This window comes from Puntigrus tetrazona, chromosome 19 (genome assembly GCF_018831695.1).
Source record: "Puntigrus tetrazona isolate hp1 chromosome 19, ASM1883169v1, whole genome shotgun sequence".
NCBI lineage: Eukaryota > Metazoa > Chordata > Actinopteri > Cypriniformes > Cyprinidae > Puntigrus > Puntigrus tetrazona.
The window spans coordinates 14,408,989-14,428,833 of record NC_056717.1 but is presented as its reverse complement, the minus strand read 5'-3'; the positions used below and the strand labels follow the sequence as shown (position 1 = coordinate 14,428,833).

Here is a 19,845-nt window from a genome sequence, read left to right as displayed (position 1 = left end):
TATACACACAATTAAGTGTAGTGAGTTCACAATTACTTTATTTGATTGAGTTGATAGGTAACGTGAAAATACTTTGGTAAATTACAATTTAAGGCGTGTGATTTAATACAGTGTACACATTCTACTTCGTTTAAGCATTACATTGTTTAGTTCAATGTCGACTGTTTACTGACCGAGCAAATGTAACATGATTCCCTTTTATGGACTGAAGAATGCTACGTATTAACACATGGTTGGCATACATTCAAAATGAGCTGAAGTGTTCAAGACCTTCCCGTTGAAGAAACATTTAAAACATGTACATTTACAAGCAACGTAAATATGCGGGTGCAAAGTGAGAACACCTAGGAAACTATTTTGGACATGAATATTTACTTAATGATATTAACAGCACGTCATTACTATCCTGTTGGTGTTGAGTCAAGTGGTGCCTGTCAATACAAACATTTGACTACCAAAAATGCATCTCGAATGAGTAGTCTGAGATTATAAATGAAATATAGAGTGGTAAAATTAAGCAATATCTGAACGATATTAAAATAATATAAAATCTTATAAAAACACCCCCAAAGGCACTCATTCATTTGCAGAACAAATCATTTATCACACTCAGAATAAAAAGAGGTTTGATTGTAAAATATCGGTTTGTTTTTTTGTCCTCCGCTCATGATTGCACATATTCTGCGTCCAAAGCCTGAATATACTAGTTTACCTTGCCAAATAAACTTTTTTTTTTGCAGAAGAAGAGGTTATGAACTGAAACTAGGATCTGGAATCTGTAGGAAATGTAAAATCTCAATAAAAACAAGTTATAGCTAAATATAGTCGTAATATATTGTAAAATATATATTTTTTTATGGTTTAATATATTACTACACAGAACCAAAATGTATATAATATGAGAATTTATGACATCAACATAAGTACTCAAAATATGTCAAAAAAGACAAAAACCAACATAAATGAATGATTTAAAATAAATAGCTATGAGATTAAATAAATTACTTACTGATTCATTATTTTTTAATTTGTTTATTATTAATTATTTTAACTTAGTACTTTGAGTTGTTGACTAAAAAATCCCATATTCACACATAATAGTACCATCACGTGTAGTTACTTTTAATGTATAATAAATATCTATATTATGTATTTTTATTGCTAAGGATAATTGTTTTATTGTTACGGAGAAACATCTCCATCTCCGTTTGTTAAAATGTTTCAAAATTGGTTCGTGGAAATGGAACTTTTGTCCATATTTTGCTCATAAATTGAATTTCCTTAGCCTAAATCTACAACTCTCACAACCACAATGTATGAATTCTTCCATCTCCGCTAACAGTGTGATACAGTGAAAGTGCTTGAAGAATTCTGGGTAGGAGGAAAGCGATGACGAGCTGGAGAAGAAATCAACCAGCCATCTTTGTGGGCTCTGTCACAAGGCTGGAGCCGTCCCAAACCGTTTTAAACTGCTCTGGGATTGGAAACTCCCTCTGTTGAATACACAACAACATATTAGTCAAATAACGAAAAAACAATGCTTCAAACTTTAAGGCTGATGACAGGTTTTCTCTCGTATTTAAATGTAAAGCAGGTCGAATCTCTGGAATAGAACAACACTGTTATTTTGGTACATGCCACAATGCCTCAACAAAGTTATTTGTTAAAACGAAAGGTTATAGTGTAAATAAACGTACGTAATCATCATCTCCCTCAGGAACGAGAACGTTCATCTCAGAGCTCTTGGCACTGACAATCTCACAGTCAAGTGAATCCTTGCTCAAGTAGACATGGCAACCCTCGGTCTTGTTAATGGAAATAGTAGGAACCTTCCCCATTACCTGGAAGCCCAAAAACAAGTTACGTGTTGTTCACAGGCAACAAAACACCAAAACGGTTGACAGATATTACGTAGAACTACGTAGTAACTCCTGTTTATGTCCGTTAACGTCTCTTCGGTATCAATGCCACAACGTTATTCAACATTCGTAATCGTGTCGGCTATGAAATTCTTTATTGATTCTGGCCACTATGACCATAATTCACGCACATACATTACGCCAGCATCTCTTTTACAATAGCGACCCTCCAGCCTACAATTTATGCACCGATCTAACCTGAAGCTGAATGTCTCTGGAGTTGATGATCTCTACGATGCCCACCACATTGTCAAACACGAGTCCGAGCTTCTTACAGTCATCTGGGAGGAGAGAGACAGACATTAGCCAGGCGCGGTGTGCGATGCTGAGATAACATTACTGAATGAGAGCAGCTGGCGTTATGAGGAGCTCCTCTTACCCACTATGATGGAGTTGACTTTGCCTTTGATCTGGAGTGTGGAGTTGCTACAGCTAAAGACATAAACCACCTGTCTGAGCTCGGTCTCCTCTATCACCAGGTCATGAGACTTCTCCTGGTGCTCCTACACAGGACAAATGCACACAATAGATCCACTAAACACATGCTGGAAGAAGAGTCTCACTACAAGTGTAGGGCAAGTGTGTTATCATATTAAGACATCTCTACATGCATCCAACACACTGTTTGCGCTATGATGATTACTTTTTTTTTATATATGAATCTCTTCTATTTTCAAATCAATCATATGCAACTGAGAATTGTTATTTTGTATAAAACATTTGGGCTCTGATGTTATAATATTAATAAATTTTTTTAATTATATATAATAAAAAAACGTACAACAACAATAATAGCCACTATGCAAAGTATTATTAGTAGTAGTATTATTTTATTACATTGTATATGTATATGTGTATCTAAAATATTATATACTAGTATTAACAATATAATGAAATTTAATAATAACAGCCACGACACTTGATGATAATATAATAAAATAATTAGCAACTGAGAATAATTATTATTAATTATTATTGTAATTACTACTACTACTACTAATAATAATTATTATTATTATATAATAATAATAATAATTATTATTATTATTATTGTTGTTTTTATATCATTATGGGATTTTATTTAAATAATAATAACAAGTCATTTATATATACATTAGCAGAAAGACACAATTGACAAAAGTGGATCTAGTGTTGGAGCTGTGCAATACGCATAATGTAGACCTTATTATATATAAATAATATTATATATAATTGTTCATTTGCATTTTTATTGCCAATATATAACTAATTTAGATAATGACATTGACTTATCAAGTCAACATATCAAACATATCAAGTATCATTGCTCTGTAGGATATATTTGTTTTTAGTTTTTCTTCCATTTTGCTAAATGTAGCGGAAAAAGATTACTAGTAGTATGATTTAACGCTGGGCACATTTCAACACATGCCAGTTGATGTGGCGTGGGCACCTACCACCCTCCACTTCTTTCCTTCCAGCTCCAGCACGGGGGAATGTTTTTTGGCAGCTGCACAGGCAGACGAGCTGGGCTTCTGGCTTTTGCCTGAAGATCCCTGATGTGTCTTCTCTCCCTGAGAGCGTAAGTTGGGGTTCTTATGGGTCTTCTGCTCTTCAGACACATGCTTCAGACCTGGAGGCAGAACACATCACCTGAGCAGTTTTGATGGATGATGTCTAGCATTTTGTACTCTGACGGTGTTCTCCTGCCCACCTTTAGTGATGGCCTCTCCCTGGTTGAGCTGTGCAAACAGAGCAGATTGCTGGGCTGCTGTGTCCTCGTGTTTGGGGCTGTCATCCATGAACATCGGAGGAGGACCTGGTGGTGGTGGTGGTGGAGGAGGAGGAGGAGGAGCACTGAACAGTGAAGGAGAGGCTACAGGACCCTGTGAAGAACATCAGAGTTAGTCCCTGAGATGTTGCAAATATACTCATTCCAGAATGGGAAAACTGTTCAAAACTAAACTAAAAGCACAGTTTTTGCGTCGTAGAATTCAAAGTATAGCAGTAACTCCACAGCCTTAAAGAACACCTTTACATAATGTTTAAAACATTGTAACCATGATGTTGATGAATACACTGCAATTGTCGTTCTATCCAGTGGGGGGTGTAAGAGGCAATGGATTGAGTCTGTAGTGTTGCTGATTAAATGGTCAAAAACCAAGGTGACCTCAACTTAAAAATGTAAAAAAATCATATTTATAATGCATATTATTTCTTAATTTCTTAAAAGAAATGTTTGTAGAGCATTACTTGGAAAAGTAAATACAGTAATATACATATATACACACACAATTATAAGAAAAATAGGAACTGAGTAATATATATATATATATATATATATATATATATATATATATATATATATATATATATAAATATATATATATCTACAGCATGTATAATTCATGTTAATTTTAGCATTTATTAATCCACTTTTAAGAATCATTATTAAAAGTTGTGTTACCAAATGTCTCTTTAGGAAAGCATATTGCTGTACGTTTAATGCAATAATCTTTTGAAAGCAGTTCATATCAGTCCATGTGTTTCTGGCACAACTGGGATAATCTTATTTAACAACATTTAAAGTAAAAGAACAGATCTGTGTGGCACAGTTGGCTATTGTGTGACCCTGATGGCACACTTATGCCTGTTTTATATTGTCAGCACAGCTGCCATTGACAGTTGCACACGGTTCCCACTTCAACACTTAAACTGGCTTCAGCAACTGTTGCACACTCATCTTTTCCTGCCTTGTACAAACACACACACTTCTAATCCCAATACTTGTGCTGATGTTCAGCATAGGTTAAACAGTTGGGCAACCCAAACTCTGACCCTAAAGGTCATTGCCTCACAAAGAGGTCAAAAGGCAAAAGGTACTTAAGTAGAAAATCACGGCAAAAAAAATATACATAGTGATGCTGGAGTTTGATTGTGTCTGATGTGTGAGGATATACAGAAGTAAATGAATTCAAAGGAGAGGTATAATGTGGAATACATGAGAAGCAAGGTTGAATTACGAGGAGTGTGTGTGAGAGCAGGTGTGTAAGCCAGAGACACACTAGGCTTTTGTTGGGGGCATTTCTATGGTAAACCCCCCCCATGCAAAAAGACCCAGATGACCACCTGTCCACACCATACAGTCCTCCACATACACTCAGAGCCCTCACGGCAGGAGGGACAGCTGACACACAGTCACCGAGAGCTCTCAGGTTTCTGTTTGACACACACACACACACACACACACACTATTTCACCCCGTGACAGACAGGATTTAACATCTCCAAAAGTCCCACAACTACTTAAAGGGACAACTGTGTATTCTTTTGAGGCATAAAAGTGGTATGAAGTGGTTTTATGAAAGCAAAAAAAATAAAAAACCTTCTAAACTCTTTGTAACCTGACACATTGCTCCATATTATCAGTCAAGTTAAAGCCAGCAAAAAAAAAAAAATGCTTTGATTTGCATACATTACCATTCTACCATTTTATATTCACAAAAGAAGTCTCTTATGTTCGACAAGGCAGCATACATTAGATCAAAAATACAGCAAAAACTAATATTGTTAAATATGATTAAACATTAAAGCAATTCTAATATATTTTAAAATGCAATTTATTCATGTGCTGGCAAAACTGTTCAATGCAGAAAACAGATGTGCTGCTTAACATTTTTGTGAAAGCCATTGTACATTTTTAAGGGTCCTTTGAGTTTAAAAGGACTTTATTTGAAATAGAAATCTCTTGTAACATAAATATCTTTACGTTCGCTATTGATCAATGAAACATGCAATATCGACTGATACTGATAAATAAAAATGATCTAACGTCAGTATGAATAAAATGAGTATAGTACCAGTATACTGGAACAGATGAATTTCCCAGGCGGACATACATAAATAAAACTGTACTAGTTCTCTAAATAGATGCACACAGTATAGCTGTTAATCATCTGAAATTAATCTGCGCTCAACCTGCCTCTGTATGACTAAAAATGGAAAGTATGCTTTTCTGTATTGAAGTTGAATTTTTCCTAATTTAGAATGGAAACAATATCTACATCTTTGACAATAACAGATTTCCTTACTAATGTAGAGTTTGATTACTAACATCAGCTGTCCTAATTGTACAAGAATGAACATTCACATCATACTTCTTGAATATATAAAAAGCGGATTACTTTTTCAATTGAAAGTCTCACTTACAGTCCTGTTCCAGACGAGTCCAGTGGTGTGGTGCTCTTTTATGTAGTTCTGAAGTTCAGTCCAGATGCTTAGATAGGAACGAACCCACTCAATATGACGGGGGTCACTGGGGTCAGCAGAGACACACACACACACACACACACACACACACAAAAACATTCAATGGCATTGTTCGGGTTTTCATGTACAACATTATTGTGAGGGCAACTGTAGTACATTAGCAAAAAGTGGTACCAAAGTACAATAATATCATGGTATTACTTGATCTTTTAAGTAGCATATAAATAGCTTTATAAATAACTATGGTAATCATTATAACAATACCATGTAAGGGTTTCACATTAACATAAACTAAGCTGATACCCATTAAATAAATAAATAAACGTATGCACTAACGTGTCTTTGTAATCTTTCAGAACTCTGTTTGTGTAGAACATTGCAGCATCGTTCATCTCCTTCACATACGGCCCTGGTTTCTGACACTGTGACAGAGCAAGACAACAAAGGGTCAAAAGATGGTCAAAGAAGCTTATGTACTCATAAAAATAAATTATAAGGATAGAAAAAAAAGGATCAATTTCAAGGGAAGCACTAAAACTGAGGCTTTGAACCTTTGTTGTAAACATCAGCGGTAGTTTAAAGCAGAAAATGATGGAGTCCAGATCTGTCTTCAATACAGAGTCCAGATCTGTCTCCAAATTCACATTGCAGTGATTAGATACAGCCATCCACGGAATTAAGAAATCAGAAGAGTTTACATAATAGAAAATAAATACTTATAACAGTGGTCTTCTCACCAATGACTCAGATGGCTGTGTGAGGTCGCCCGATTTTCACAATCAAAGAAAATATGCCTAATGGATGGACGTGATATTGTTTGAAGTTTATTTGGTGGGCTTTCATTACCAGCATCAAGCCGTGACTGATTCTGAATGTGCAGTCTTAACGGGGAGGGACGCAAATGCGTAAGATGCACGAGCCAAACCAGGTACTTATATAAAGTTATCTGGTGCCTAGACTGCACCACGCTGTCCACAGAAAGAGTGAGACAAGAGAAGTGCTCACCACTGCCACCCAGCCCAGGGCGGAGATGCTCTCGCTCACGGCAGACAGGTGGTTGAACAGGCTGCTGCCGCGGTTCTTTTCCCGGAAATTCTGGACCTCCTGGATCTGGTCGGAGATGGGTCTGAGGAGGTCAGCCATCTCAGTCTGATTGGGAATAAAGCAGGAAAGCTATAAACCAAAAGTTAAGATTCATTTGTGGGACATCAAACTGTCCGAGTGGTGCATAAAACATAACATAAAATTTACTTATGGTCACTTCTGAAGACGTATGAGCAATACTGATAGTGATAACTGTCTTGCTGGCTCTAATGAACTACTAAAATGCAGTAATTTGCAATTTTACCAATTTCATTTAAAACAATGCCAACTGTGAGAAAAACATTCATAACATATTTATCCCTTACTTTTATAATTGAATCAACTTAATTTAATAATTCAATTAACTCTGAGCCTTCATAATATATTTCAAAGAGGAACAAAAGGAGATTTTGTGCTAAAGACTGGATGTCAGATAGATTTCCTTCTTGTTTAAATGTATTTACTATTGAAATTATATATATATATATATATATATATATATATATATATATATATGTGTTTGTGTGTGTGTGTGTGTGTGTGTGTGTGTGTGTGTGTGTGTGTGTGTGTGTGTGTGTGTGTACAAACTAAACCAAATGAAAAGTAACAACAGACAGACAGGCAGACAGACAGACACACTGTAAAGCTTTTCAGGCATGAAATTCCGTTAGGTTACATTTTTCTATTGAAATAAGTAGATTTTCGCCCACAAAATAAAATGTGCCTAACGAGGCTAAATGTGACCGTACCTAAAGGCTCTGTACATCCGTGTACATCTATTAGCGTGCACTGTATCTTAAACGAACAGGGAAAAAAAGCCGTTTGATTTCATTGAGCCTTTTCTGCAAGCACAGAGAAAAACACAGAGCCTGAGGCACCCAAGCGGACTTTTAATAGTGGGACCGTTTTTTTTCCAATGAAACGTCCAGCGAGCTTCACCTCCCTCCCACTCAGCATTCCAGCCCGTGATGGGGAGATCCCCCTCGCCTTGTAAGGCCCTGTCCTGTACTGATGTTTACAGTTTACCTCTGAACAAGGGGGAGAGGGAACACACTGTTTCCTTTGTTAAATGAACGTTTTTATATTTATGCTTGTGTTCGAGCAGTTGCCATGTCCACCATTTCAGTCCATTTCACAAGAACTCTGTGGGAGAATGAGGACGACTGACTTCTCTGGACTAAAAATACAGCTTCTTGACTTCAGTGAGACTCATCAGCTCAAGCTGAACTGTGCAAATCACGGCTGACCTGACTTCGACCTCATCAAATAAGTGAGAGATAAACAAACAAGGCAGGCGGTGTGTGTTTAGACAGTGCATGGTGCCACGCTGTGTATTTATTCATCTATATTTACACGTTTTGTGGCTGAATGTAACTCATCATCGGTTTTTGGTGTCAACAAGGTCAAGCTGTCGAGGGTTGTTGTGGCTCGAGTTTGTGCGTGTGTGAGTGTGACACGAAGCGATAAAGAGCGAGGGGGAGAGAAAGAGAGAGAGCAAAATCGTATTTACATAAATTCCTCCCATAACAACATGCGCATGATTTTCATTTCTGTGAACAAAGGCGCCTCTTTCATCCATACTCGGACATTACAGCCCTTGTTAAGGCACTGTCCGAAGTGCAAGTACCTTTCCTGCATCATTCTGAACTTCCCTTCCCATCATGCCTAGCCACGGAGCAGGACAGAAATAGCCAGCCTATCTCTAAGCTATGAATGGAGCCAGGGCTAAGAGCTTTCTCGACAGATTATGAATTACGCGGCAAGAAAGCACTGCTTCACATTAAAATATACTGTGTGTGTGTGTGTGTGTGTGTGTGTGTGTGTGTGTGTGTATAATGTGTAAATACATACATTACACATCAACATACATTAGTGTTGTCAATTTATCCAAAATAAAAGTTTTTGTTTTGTATTTTATACATTCATATTCTCACATTTCCATATTAGATTTTATATATTATATCTTATATTTTCCTTAAATAAATACATGCATGTGTTTGTATTTACAAATACAAACATATACAGGATATACACTCGTATGTTATGTAAAGAAATCTTTAAATAACAGTGATTAATCGTATAACATATATAACGTGATTTTAAAAATATACTTGAATGTATTTAAATAATATAACATTTAAATTAAATAATGGAAAAAAATAAAATAATAACTGGATACATATTAGCTGTGTAACTAAATAATTGTAATTTAATGTAATTAAATAACATTCTAGATAAATAATTGGACACATATAAATTTACTTAAAAAAAAAAAAATTAAGAAATTAAGATATGGATAAATATCCTCTGAACAGACATTTTGTTCAATCACGGTGCGGTGCATTTTGACTGTGAACAACTCTCTTATAAGAGGAATTAGAGAGAAACAGCTGCGGTCTACAGGCCACACAAACACTCCTCACCGAGCGACAGGCCCGTCACGTGACCCGGGCCACAGACACACACCGACTCAAATATAGAACATGCCCATAAAAAGCCACAGAATGCAAGCACAGTCCCACACACACATATACAGGAGAGAGAGAAAAGCCAGAGGTTTAGGGCAACTGTCCAGCATCCCTCTTGGGAGCTTCATGCACTTCACACTACTGATGGAGAGGAACAATGGCTAAACATAGTGTGTGTGTGAATGAGAGAATGTTTGTAGGATATATTTATACATGCATGAACAGAAAAAAAAAAAATGTTTTTGAGAATTATTGTGAAGCTGAGCTGGTGCGAGTGCATGTACAGTAGAGCACTTCAGAGATAATTGCTGATCTTTTCTTAGCGTATCTAATTCAGGTTGAGTGTTTTTCCATTCAGATTTGTGGGAATCCATTTGCAGAAATACCCTCCTTCCTCCTTGATGCTCCTCAATGCAAATCTATAGGGTTTTTTTAATAGGATCATTTTATTCATATTACGTCTGCTTAGGAAAGGAACGGCACAATTATCCATAACAAGTCGCGTGATTTAAAGTATAATTTATGTCTGCCGATGAATGACATACATCTTATCTCATTGGAATATCTGCCAATGGCCATTAGTTTGTCACATACAGATCAGCCAGAGATTTGGCATGCAGTTGTGTAAATCACATTAAGCGCACACTAAATATTGAAAACAGTCCTGCTAGAGCACTTTGTGTTTATTATCAAGCGTTTGATTCTCCATCCTACTTTCGTCCAATAGCCTTTGGCCTGAGATCTTCTTCCTGTTTGGGCAACGTGAACCAAAGTCCGATGACATGACATCACGCTGGCCCCCTGCACTTCCCCCTGGCTACTGTGTGAATGCATCGGGAATGTGTCGCATTGGCAATTTTTAAAACGGGAGAGGTAATCCCTATGTGAACAGAAACCGTAGTCGCATGGCTGACCACATCGCTCAGAATAGTATGGAGGAGAGTAAGAGGTCGACATCACAGCAGGACAGAGCTTTTAAGTTGAAAAGCACTGAATTTATAATCACCCTTAAAGTAACAGTTCACCCCAAAATTACAAAGGTCATTTTTGTCGCTCTCAGGGTATTTAGGACGTAGATGAGTTTGTCTACTCATTAGAGCAGATTTTGAAAAGTTTAGCGTTATATTATTTGCTCACCAATCGATCCTCTGTGTTTAATGGGTGCCGTCAGGATCAGATTCCAAACTATTAATAAAAACAGTCCCCTATCCATTATATTGCTTTCTCTAGTGAAATAATTGTCTTGATTTGATTTAGTTGTTAGTAAGTGAAACACTGCAAAACTGTTTAAACAAACACGTCGATATGTTATTATGGATTGCACTTTTTTGTATTTTAGTCTGAAGTGAAAATTTTTAAATTAATAGATTTTTTTTTACTTTTTGCTTCACAAGACATTCATTGATGGACTGGAGTCATGTGGATTACTTTGTTTTTATCAGCTGCTTGGACTCTTAATCTGACGGCACCCATTCACTGCAGTGGATCCATTGTTGAGCGAGTGATGCAATACTATATTTTTCCAAAACTTAATTTATAGGAAAAGTTCGGGAAAAAAAACTTTTTCATTGTTTACTTAGTACAGAAACATTAAAGAGGTACATGTCTTTTAAGTACACAATAGCATTGGGTGATTAGAAAAAAAAGAAAAGAAGTTTAGGTTCGTTATTCCATCTGTTTTCATTTTCCTGATATGAAAAAATAACACCTAACTCTGAAACATGAGGATGTCAATATTTCATTAAAATAACAGACATCTTTTTAGTCTTTTGCAATGCATCTCAAATTTCTTCAGTCACTTAGTCTGCATTTAGAAGCATTCTATAGGCTTTAACCAATTTTCCTCCTTCTGATCATCAACCAGCACATAAAAGCCCTGTGACTTATGCGTCACTCAAACTAATTTCACAACGTAAAACAAAAATCAAATTAGATATCCGTTTCATCACAACTTTAAATTGCAGGTAGACATCTGTTTAGGCTGTAAAGACTCAAAGAGTCATATGGGTCATTTGGTAAAGAGACTCTCCCAGCAGGCACTTTTAGTCAAGCTAAACATTGCTATTACGGTGCTTTAAATATGACAAACTCTGTAGTGTGAGATGTGCTGACAGTGCTTCATGACTATAAAACTGTGAAATGTAAGTATATCGTTTAAATGTAAACTAAATCATATGCAGATGTTTTGGTTATACCTTTGCCGGCTCCTTATGCGTCATGGCCATTTTGAGGAAAACTCGCTGGACCTGCAGGGCATTGCTCACCATCTCTGCCTATTGAATAAAAAAAAAAAAAATTCAATCAAATTCAACCAACAACTAATTTTATTCATCATATACTTGTAACAGTGTAGCATTTTGTGGCATTACTGTAGTTTTTGCAATAAAGGCTATAAGGCTGTAAGTAAATAAGGCAAATTTTCACCTAGCATTCTGTGTGTTTGCACAATTAAATGATGATTTTGCACGTTTTGCATCATTTTACAAAGGAAATGTTTGAAATAAAAACATTAATTTAATATGTGAAGTGTAAACAATAATATATAAAACACATAATGCAACTATATTCTGCTCACAAGTGATGTGACAATAAAACTAATTTGATTTGATACCATATCAAACAAAACATTTTGAAATTAAATTCAAGTCAGTCGTTTTTGAACTCCGTTTTCAAATTAATCATATTATTATTTGGAATGTGAGAATATTTTTATGATGGATTTTAGCATTTAAAGTCTGGTTCTAAGACAATGAAAACACAACATCCAGGGAATTTAAGGAGCAGCAAAAATTAAGTAAGAAACGAAGATAGGCAAATTTAATGTGACCTTTACATAATAAAAAGTTCTGTTACATAAAAATCAACCTCGAGGATTCCAAAGTTAGAGAAACACCTAATGAAGTAAAACCTAATTGGATTGAACTGAACCCTCTGCTGAACACACATACATACACAAATGGAGGCAAATCCTACATTTAGGAAAAGACTTCCTCTTGCAGAACATAGGGAAAGCCAGAGGTCTGTTTTACCTTAAAAGGAGCTGACTATAGGAGATAAAACCCTCTCCCAGCCCATCTCTTTCAGCACTGATGAGAAACTTAGATTGGTGAATGTTGCCTTTCGAGGTAAAGACACTTCACAGGATTTATCATCGGTAATTCCCACACTTTTAGGTTCAAAAGGTCACCTCTGCATGACTCCCGGTTAAATCAAGGCGATCGGGCTGTGGTTCGGAGCAGCAGGGGATAAAAGGGATAGTAGAAGCAATCCCTTTCTAGAGCTCTTCTAAGAAGTTTGATGCCAATCTTAACTACATCAAAACACAAAAACCGTGCAATCATAGTTTATTTCAGTTTCACATCATATAAACATGTCATGTTTCAAACCTTTTTTTAGTTTTTTTGTTTTTTATGATTGCATGTTCCAGTACAAATGCTGTACATTAATCGGAAGATGTAAAAATGTATATTTATTTGTTAACTATTATAACATGCAGTGTTTCACATCTTTTAAGATTTTAGTTTGGTAAGAGCCTCTTATGCTCGCTACATTTATTTGACCAGTATTTATTTGAAGTCATAGCAAAGTAATAACAGTAATATTAATTTTGTGAAATATTTTTACAATCTCATCTCATTACAATCTCATGATCCTTCAGAAATTTATATATATATATTATATATATTTATATATATATATATATATATATATATATATATATATATATATATATATATATATATATATATATATATTATTATTTTAGTTTTTTTAATGTATTTTTCTATACATAAAAGTTGGCTTTGTATTTTAGGCTTTGAGTCTGTAGGGGATCATCATATCTGGACTTTGTTGGCATTAAAAAGTTTGAAACCCCCCAAAAGACCACATCCACACAGAGCAGAGAACATAAGTTCCCACAAACATTTAGCCGCAGACAGTTTCTTTTCTTTTTTCACTGAAGGGAAGATCCCACACATACACATCGTCAAAGAACCATTTCTCATCTCTTATTAGACCAAAAGAGAAATGTTTCCTCTCTAAGTTGAGCTTGAGGAGGATTCCAGTGTTAACAAAGAGGACACATACATCCCTCTCCCACTTTCTTTCTGCTCTTTTCACCCGTCCTCTTTCCCTCTTCTCATAATATTACATTCCATCACTAGAATGAGCCACTGTGCCTCTGTGTACACTATGTACATTGTCCAGCGCCTCATTTCTCAAGCAGCTCTTTAGTTACCAATCGGTAGCAACTGGACATGAAATGTAAGCCATACAGACCGTTATGTACTGTCAGTCAAAAGGAAGCCCTAACATGTCAGTTATTGTTTGCAGGCCGTCGACTTGAAAAGTACCTTGTGTTAGGACAGATGTGACAGAAGTACTTGCTGACAAATGATTTATGGTTAGGTTAAATGTTTATCTTCTTATAAAATTATTGTCAATTGCTAATAGCTTGGTCAAGAGACTGAGGAGAATTTTTTTTAGTTCACATTTTTTAGCTCATCTCAAAAATTTCTAAGTAAAAAGAGTGATCTTTACAATACACTACAGCTGAAAAGTTTTAATATTTGAAAGAAACAGTGAAAAAGAGCTACTTTATTCAACAGTATGTATTAAATAAATGAAAAGTGGCAATAAAGACATTTATAATGTTACAAAAGATTATATTCAAATGCCGTTCTTTATGTTTCCACACATATTAGTAAGTTATTAAAATATTAAGCACACTGGCAATAAAGAGACACATTTCTTAAGGTCCAAAGCAGCATATTAAAATAAATCACAGGAATAAAAAAAATTACACTATAAAATGATTATAATATTTGAATATTTATTTTTACTGTATTTTTGGTCAACACTTTTAATCAACATATGAATCTTACCAACCTGAAAAATCTGAATAATAAATCAGTCTACGTCTAAAAACATCATGAGACTTTGTATTTATTTGGGGGTTTTTTTTTTTGGTTTTTTATTTTTATTATTCACTTTTTTTAAAATATTTTGTATCATTTCATACCAACCCGCTAGTTAACATAACCTTTCTTAATAAAATAACGCAGCAAAACAGTAATTTTCCACTCTAACGAGACATTAATACAGCACTTCATTGCTGCGGCAAAAATAAGAAGCATTTTAAACAAGCGGAGTTGTCTCTGTAAATACGCTTTAGACAAACAGAAGCTGTTCTTTCTTTAATTTTTCCATTTTTCAAATACCTGCGTTCAGATTATAATAAAACATTTTCCATTTGTTATGATGCGAATGGATTTAACAAGGCTGCAGGGAAAGAGAAGAGCACAAAGCCAATTGTCAAATATAGCAGAGTTATGTGAACCTGGACAGCAACAGCTGTGAGCTCCCTCAGCAGCTGTACTGTTGGGCTGACGGCTGGACGTCTGTGAGTCTGTGCAGTCATTTGTACTATAAACTTCGAGCTCTCAGGACAATGACTTCACTCTTATATCATCTACCTCTGCTCATCTTCTGTCAGAAATCCCGTCTCTCTGATATTCGCAAACGCTTGCACTTACATGCTTGGCCACGTCTCCACCAATCGCTGTGCTGGTCCTCAAATATTCAGACACCGAACCACTCAGCAAACGGTCGAACGCCTCCATGCTTTCGGATTCACCTTAAAATAAAGAGAGATATCAGCAAAACAGAATTCATTCCAAAAAATCTAATAACATTAATTCAACTAAATAACAACAAAATAACTACAGCAAATGTTGTATTGCTGAAAATAATTGTTAGAGGTATTATTATGATTAGTATTAATGTTACTGTCATTATTAGTAATAATGCCGCTAATAAGAACCATTAAGTCAAGTAGAAAAATTTCTACTAAATAACTAAATATAACCCTAATTAAATATATTACTAAAAAACAATTGCACACACAAACTTGAGACCGGAGGAAGCAGAAATCCCATTCACTGACTTCTTTTATGTATTTCAGACTTTGTCAATGTGCGTTTTGCCAAGGCTAATGCCACTCTGTTCCTATGAGAATATTTTTCTCATGAAGAAAAAAAAAATCCCCTAAAAGTCAAAGGTCTTCTCCCTGACATAATCTGTACAGACAATGCCCCGCGGACTCATCAAAACAGACCACAACAGCATTTTATGCTTTATAAAAAGAAACTATTAATATATTGAATAATTCAGGATCTGCAGTACTTGTGATACCTCCGTTGATAATGCTGCTGATGTCTCCATTGACCAAGCCCCCGGGACAGTTCTGCAGTTTGACCGCCACCGCCTCCAGACGAATTACTGCCTGCTCCAGACGCTCAACCAGTGCTTCCATGTCAACGGCCCTGGAGAAACAGAGCAAACTCTTGGTCTGTGCTAAATGGCCGTTATGGCCTACGAAAGCTGTTTGATTTGTTGGGACTTCATGACCTGAGTACCAGTCTGTTCAATAAAGCACTGTCTGCTAGCTGTATCGGTCAAACGACAGCACGTATCCCAGAGAAACATCAAGACCTTAGTTATGAGGAGTGTTTTAACTGATGCCAGACACTGCCATCATAACATTCATATGAAATAATACTAATACCAATAATAATATTACAATAATACAAATATACTGCAGTAAGTGATAAAGTAGCTAATATTAGCTTTCTGCAAATGTAGCACACACACACACACACACACACACACACACACACAGTGAGTAGGCGTGGAGAGTTCACTGGCAGCCATCCACATGACCACACCTCAATATTCATCTGCTAACAGGAATGTAACATTCAATTCAGTTATGACAGCGTCAAGAGGAGCCACAAACTGTTGTCAGCAGTCCAAAATCAGCAGTTTACCAAACTATTTCATTATATAATATGTTTATCATCGCCCATATGAAAACCTTTTTGAAAAGAACTCAACCAGAATACAGCGCAAACCATAAACATCACTCGTATCTTGACATGTTTCATGGAGGAACGTCAAATAGAGAATAGAATACAAATTGCACTCCATATTTAAACGTTTTAGTCATTATGAATAAAAAAAAAAGGACTTTAGGCCTGCTTCATTCATCTTCCATTTCTGACCTTTAGTGATTAACACTGTTCATTAAAAACTATTTATTAAATCTAACTGACTTAAAGTGTGTTTGTTTGTATATATATGTATATGCATATGTGTGTGTGTGCTGTCAAATGATAATCATGATTAATCTCATTCAAAATAATAGTATATTCATATCACTAAACAATAATAATCACATCTGTCAGGAACTTATTTGTGATCACCATTACCTATTAAGACAGCAACATTTACTCATTACCATGTTTCATTCTTATTTATTAAAGAAAGTGTTGCATTGAATGCATTGGTGGGTTTACAAGTGAAATAAAGTGAATAAGAATCTATAGTGGTCATTTTTGAAGGATTATATTTTAGATTTCCTTTTATGTGCACGCATTTAAACAATCTTTCTGGTTCAGTTGAGGCCTACTATGTATTACTAAAAAAACAGCGGAAAAGTCTAATATAACAGAAATCAAAATGAGCACAATCTGGCATGGCCTGACCATCATCATACGATAACAGCGAGGAGCTGACAGCACATCACACGGATTCATTCACCTGCACATTACAGAGAGAACAGACAACAAAAAAGCCATATTTGCTGCATTTAACAAGTAGCTTCTAAAAGAGCGACTCTCTCTGTGACACACGTCAGCAGTAATTAATAGTGACCCAGTGTGGAAACGCTCACGTCATCTTGTTATCTCTCTAGAGAATTCTCTAGGCCCTGCCAAATGCCTGACCTGGGCCTCAGCCGGCCTTTTCAGAGAGGAAGAATAAGCCCTGAGCTTGTGACACAGAACGAGTCATTTCTAAAACACAGGGCACCGAACATCGAGCTCAAGTAGAGATCATCTACTTCATGACTTGAGCACAGTGCTCGGCATTATAGGCTAAAAAGTGACTTTAAAATATCTAGTAGGCATTTAAATATCTAGCACCTAATATTATTCCCTCAACCTGGTAGCCTGTGCCTGGTTAGTTAAACATGATGAATGCTGAACAGTTACTAGGCACTCTTATCTATTTCTGAATGTCTATTCTCAGACTCTAAATGCAAAGCAATGCTTTACCCGGATACAGGGGAGAGAAGGTGACTGATGGTCTGAGATCATGTGCTAATAAACATTTCAAAGCATATGCCTTAAATGCCAATGTGACTTTCTTTCAGTAACACTAATATATATATATATATATGTGTGTGTGTGTGTGTGTGTGTGTGTGTGTGTCAATATCTATATGGATATCTGTAGCTATGCTTCTCAAGACATTATAGAGACACTAAGATAATAAAACTCTTTTCATTGGCTGTCTGTATTCTCTAGTGTAAGAAATACAATTTTACTTACCATGTTTGAATAACCAAGGGTCTACAAATTTTTATGAATAGATGGACAATATGTAATGACCATCTGCCCAAAAGGTGGGAGTTGCGACATCCTGGTGAAAAATACTATTGAATTTTACATTTGTTATTAACATTCCCTGCATAATTGTACAGTTAAACCAAAAATGATTCAGACACCAGATTTAATTTTACTTAAATGTAATCAAAAACAGACTTAATCGATTGTATTTTTATTAGTGGGTGCAGGACACTACAGTTCATAAACGTAAGCGAGGAAAGCAAAATAAAGTAGAATGTGACATTAATTTCTTCATACAGCCAACTTCATACAAAATTTCGGAACAAAATATTTAAACACTTCACCAGACCATGGTGTGCTTAAGTGTTTTTTCTTTAATTGCTAATGTGACCATTTCACACCACAGACTGGCCAAAAATAAATTGATACTATACTGTGTACTTAAATTTCACAGTTAATCACAGTAATAATTTCTGGATAATCCATAACATACCTTTCTATCAAAGTTATCTGACAAGATTAATCTTTTCTGACACAGTTCTAACTAAACTATAGATTTGGTTTGACTGTATTTTGTCTATTTTGTCTACTGTCTCCCTACACGTTTACATTAAAAAAAAAAGTTTACTTCTCAAAATGACTCGCGTTTGTTTATTTAAGCATGCATGGCAATAAATCTAATTCTGATTCTGGTTTAAACCAAATCATCAAAACATGACCCCAGTGCATCTACTGTTTGTATTAAAATAATTTCTATACATGTTTAATACAGCGCAAGGATTAGAAACGTTGCTTGTAGTTTTTAAAATGTTTTAAAATACTATATTAGGTTTTTATATTTTACAATATTTTTACATAATTGACATTTTGCAATAAATAACACAACCGCAACAAATGCTTTCCTGAAATAAAGCTCTGAAATCCTTGTCATTTAGTGTGCTTGAATAGATGGCGAAGGGGCATATTTTGTATACAGACAGTACCATTAAAAATACTTCATAAATAAATAGATTTATTAAAGGAATATTCACTGTTCTGAAATCTAGCCATCATGCAAGCCCACAAGGGGAGTGGGCTGTGTCACCCTACTGATTTATGATAATATTAACATATAAGAATTGCTACCAGACAGCATCCCTCGAAATGTAGCGCGCGCCTAATGAGCTGAAGTGACCAGCCCGTCTCGTCATCTCTGTTCCACAGGCAGCAGACGCCTGCACGCGCTGATACGACAACTGACAGATCCTGCAATTAGTGAAAAGATAAGGCACCCTGCCCTCCGACACACACGCCACTGCCGCAGCCTAAAAATCGCGCTAGTTCAAACCAAATTCCTGCCAGCACAGCGAGCGCGCGTGCCTCCAAACACAGAAACGCGCACGTTTCCATGAGAACCTCCCACCCGCTCGGCGCGCGACCCAAAACGTCCCGCTAACGACCCGGCGATCGTAACACGACAGATACAGAGTCACGGGCTCGGTCAAATATTACCTCCGACAAGGGATCCGGGGTTCGCTCTCACGTTTTCCTTAGAAAAAGCGAGATGTGTTTCGGCTAAGGAGGTCCGGTGCTGGCGTCCCCGGCGCTCTCCTGCTGTCACTCAACTGAGCCTCGGGCAGCCGCTTCCGGGACTTCCGTATTTGGGAAGGATGAATCAGAGAAAGGTTACATCAAGATGCCTAGATAGAGCACTGAGGCAGATAGACTGAGAAGGTTT

General features: G+C 36.2%; 1 protein-coding gene across 2 annotated transcripts; it reads right to left on the bottom strand.

Annotated features, from left to right (window-relative positions):
• Positions 1–16: 16 nt before the first annotated feature.
• On the bottom strand, positions 17–19,845 carry cap2 (cyclase associated actin cytoskeleton regulatory protein 2). Of its 2 annotated transcripts, XM_043218241.1 has the most exons (13): positions 19,620–19,842; positions 15,913–16,043; positions 15,255–15,355; positions 11,913–11,990; positions 7,172–7,315; positions 6,503–6,588; positions 6,107–6,212; positions 3,613–3,784; positions 3,356–3,531; positions 2,299–2,422; positions 2,118–2,200; positions 1,698–1,841; positions 17–1,493 (listed from the first exon to the last, which is right to left on the bottom strand). In XM_043218241.1, exons 2-13 carry the CDS (start codon positions 16,031–16,033, stop codon positions 1,410–1,412), a joined length of 1,419 nt encoding a protein of 472 aa, XP_043074176.1. In that variant the 5' UTR covers positions 16,034–16,043; positions 19,620–19,842; the 3' UTR covers positions 17–1,409. The 2 variants fall into 2 exon arrangements, with proteins under 2 accessions (XP_043074176.1, XP_043074177.1); XM_043218242.1 differs by lacking the exon at positions 15,913–16,043 and having other exon boundaries at positions 19,620–19,845.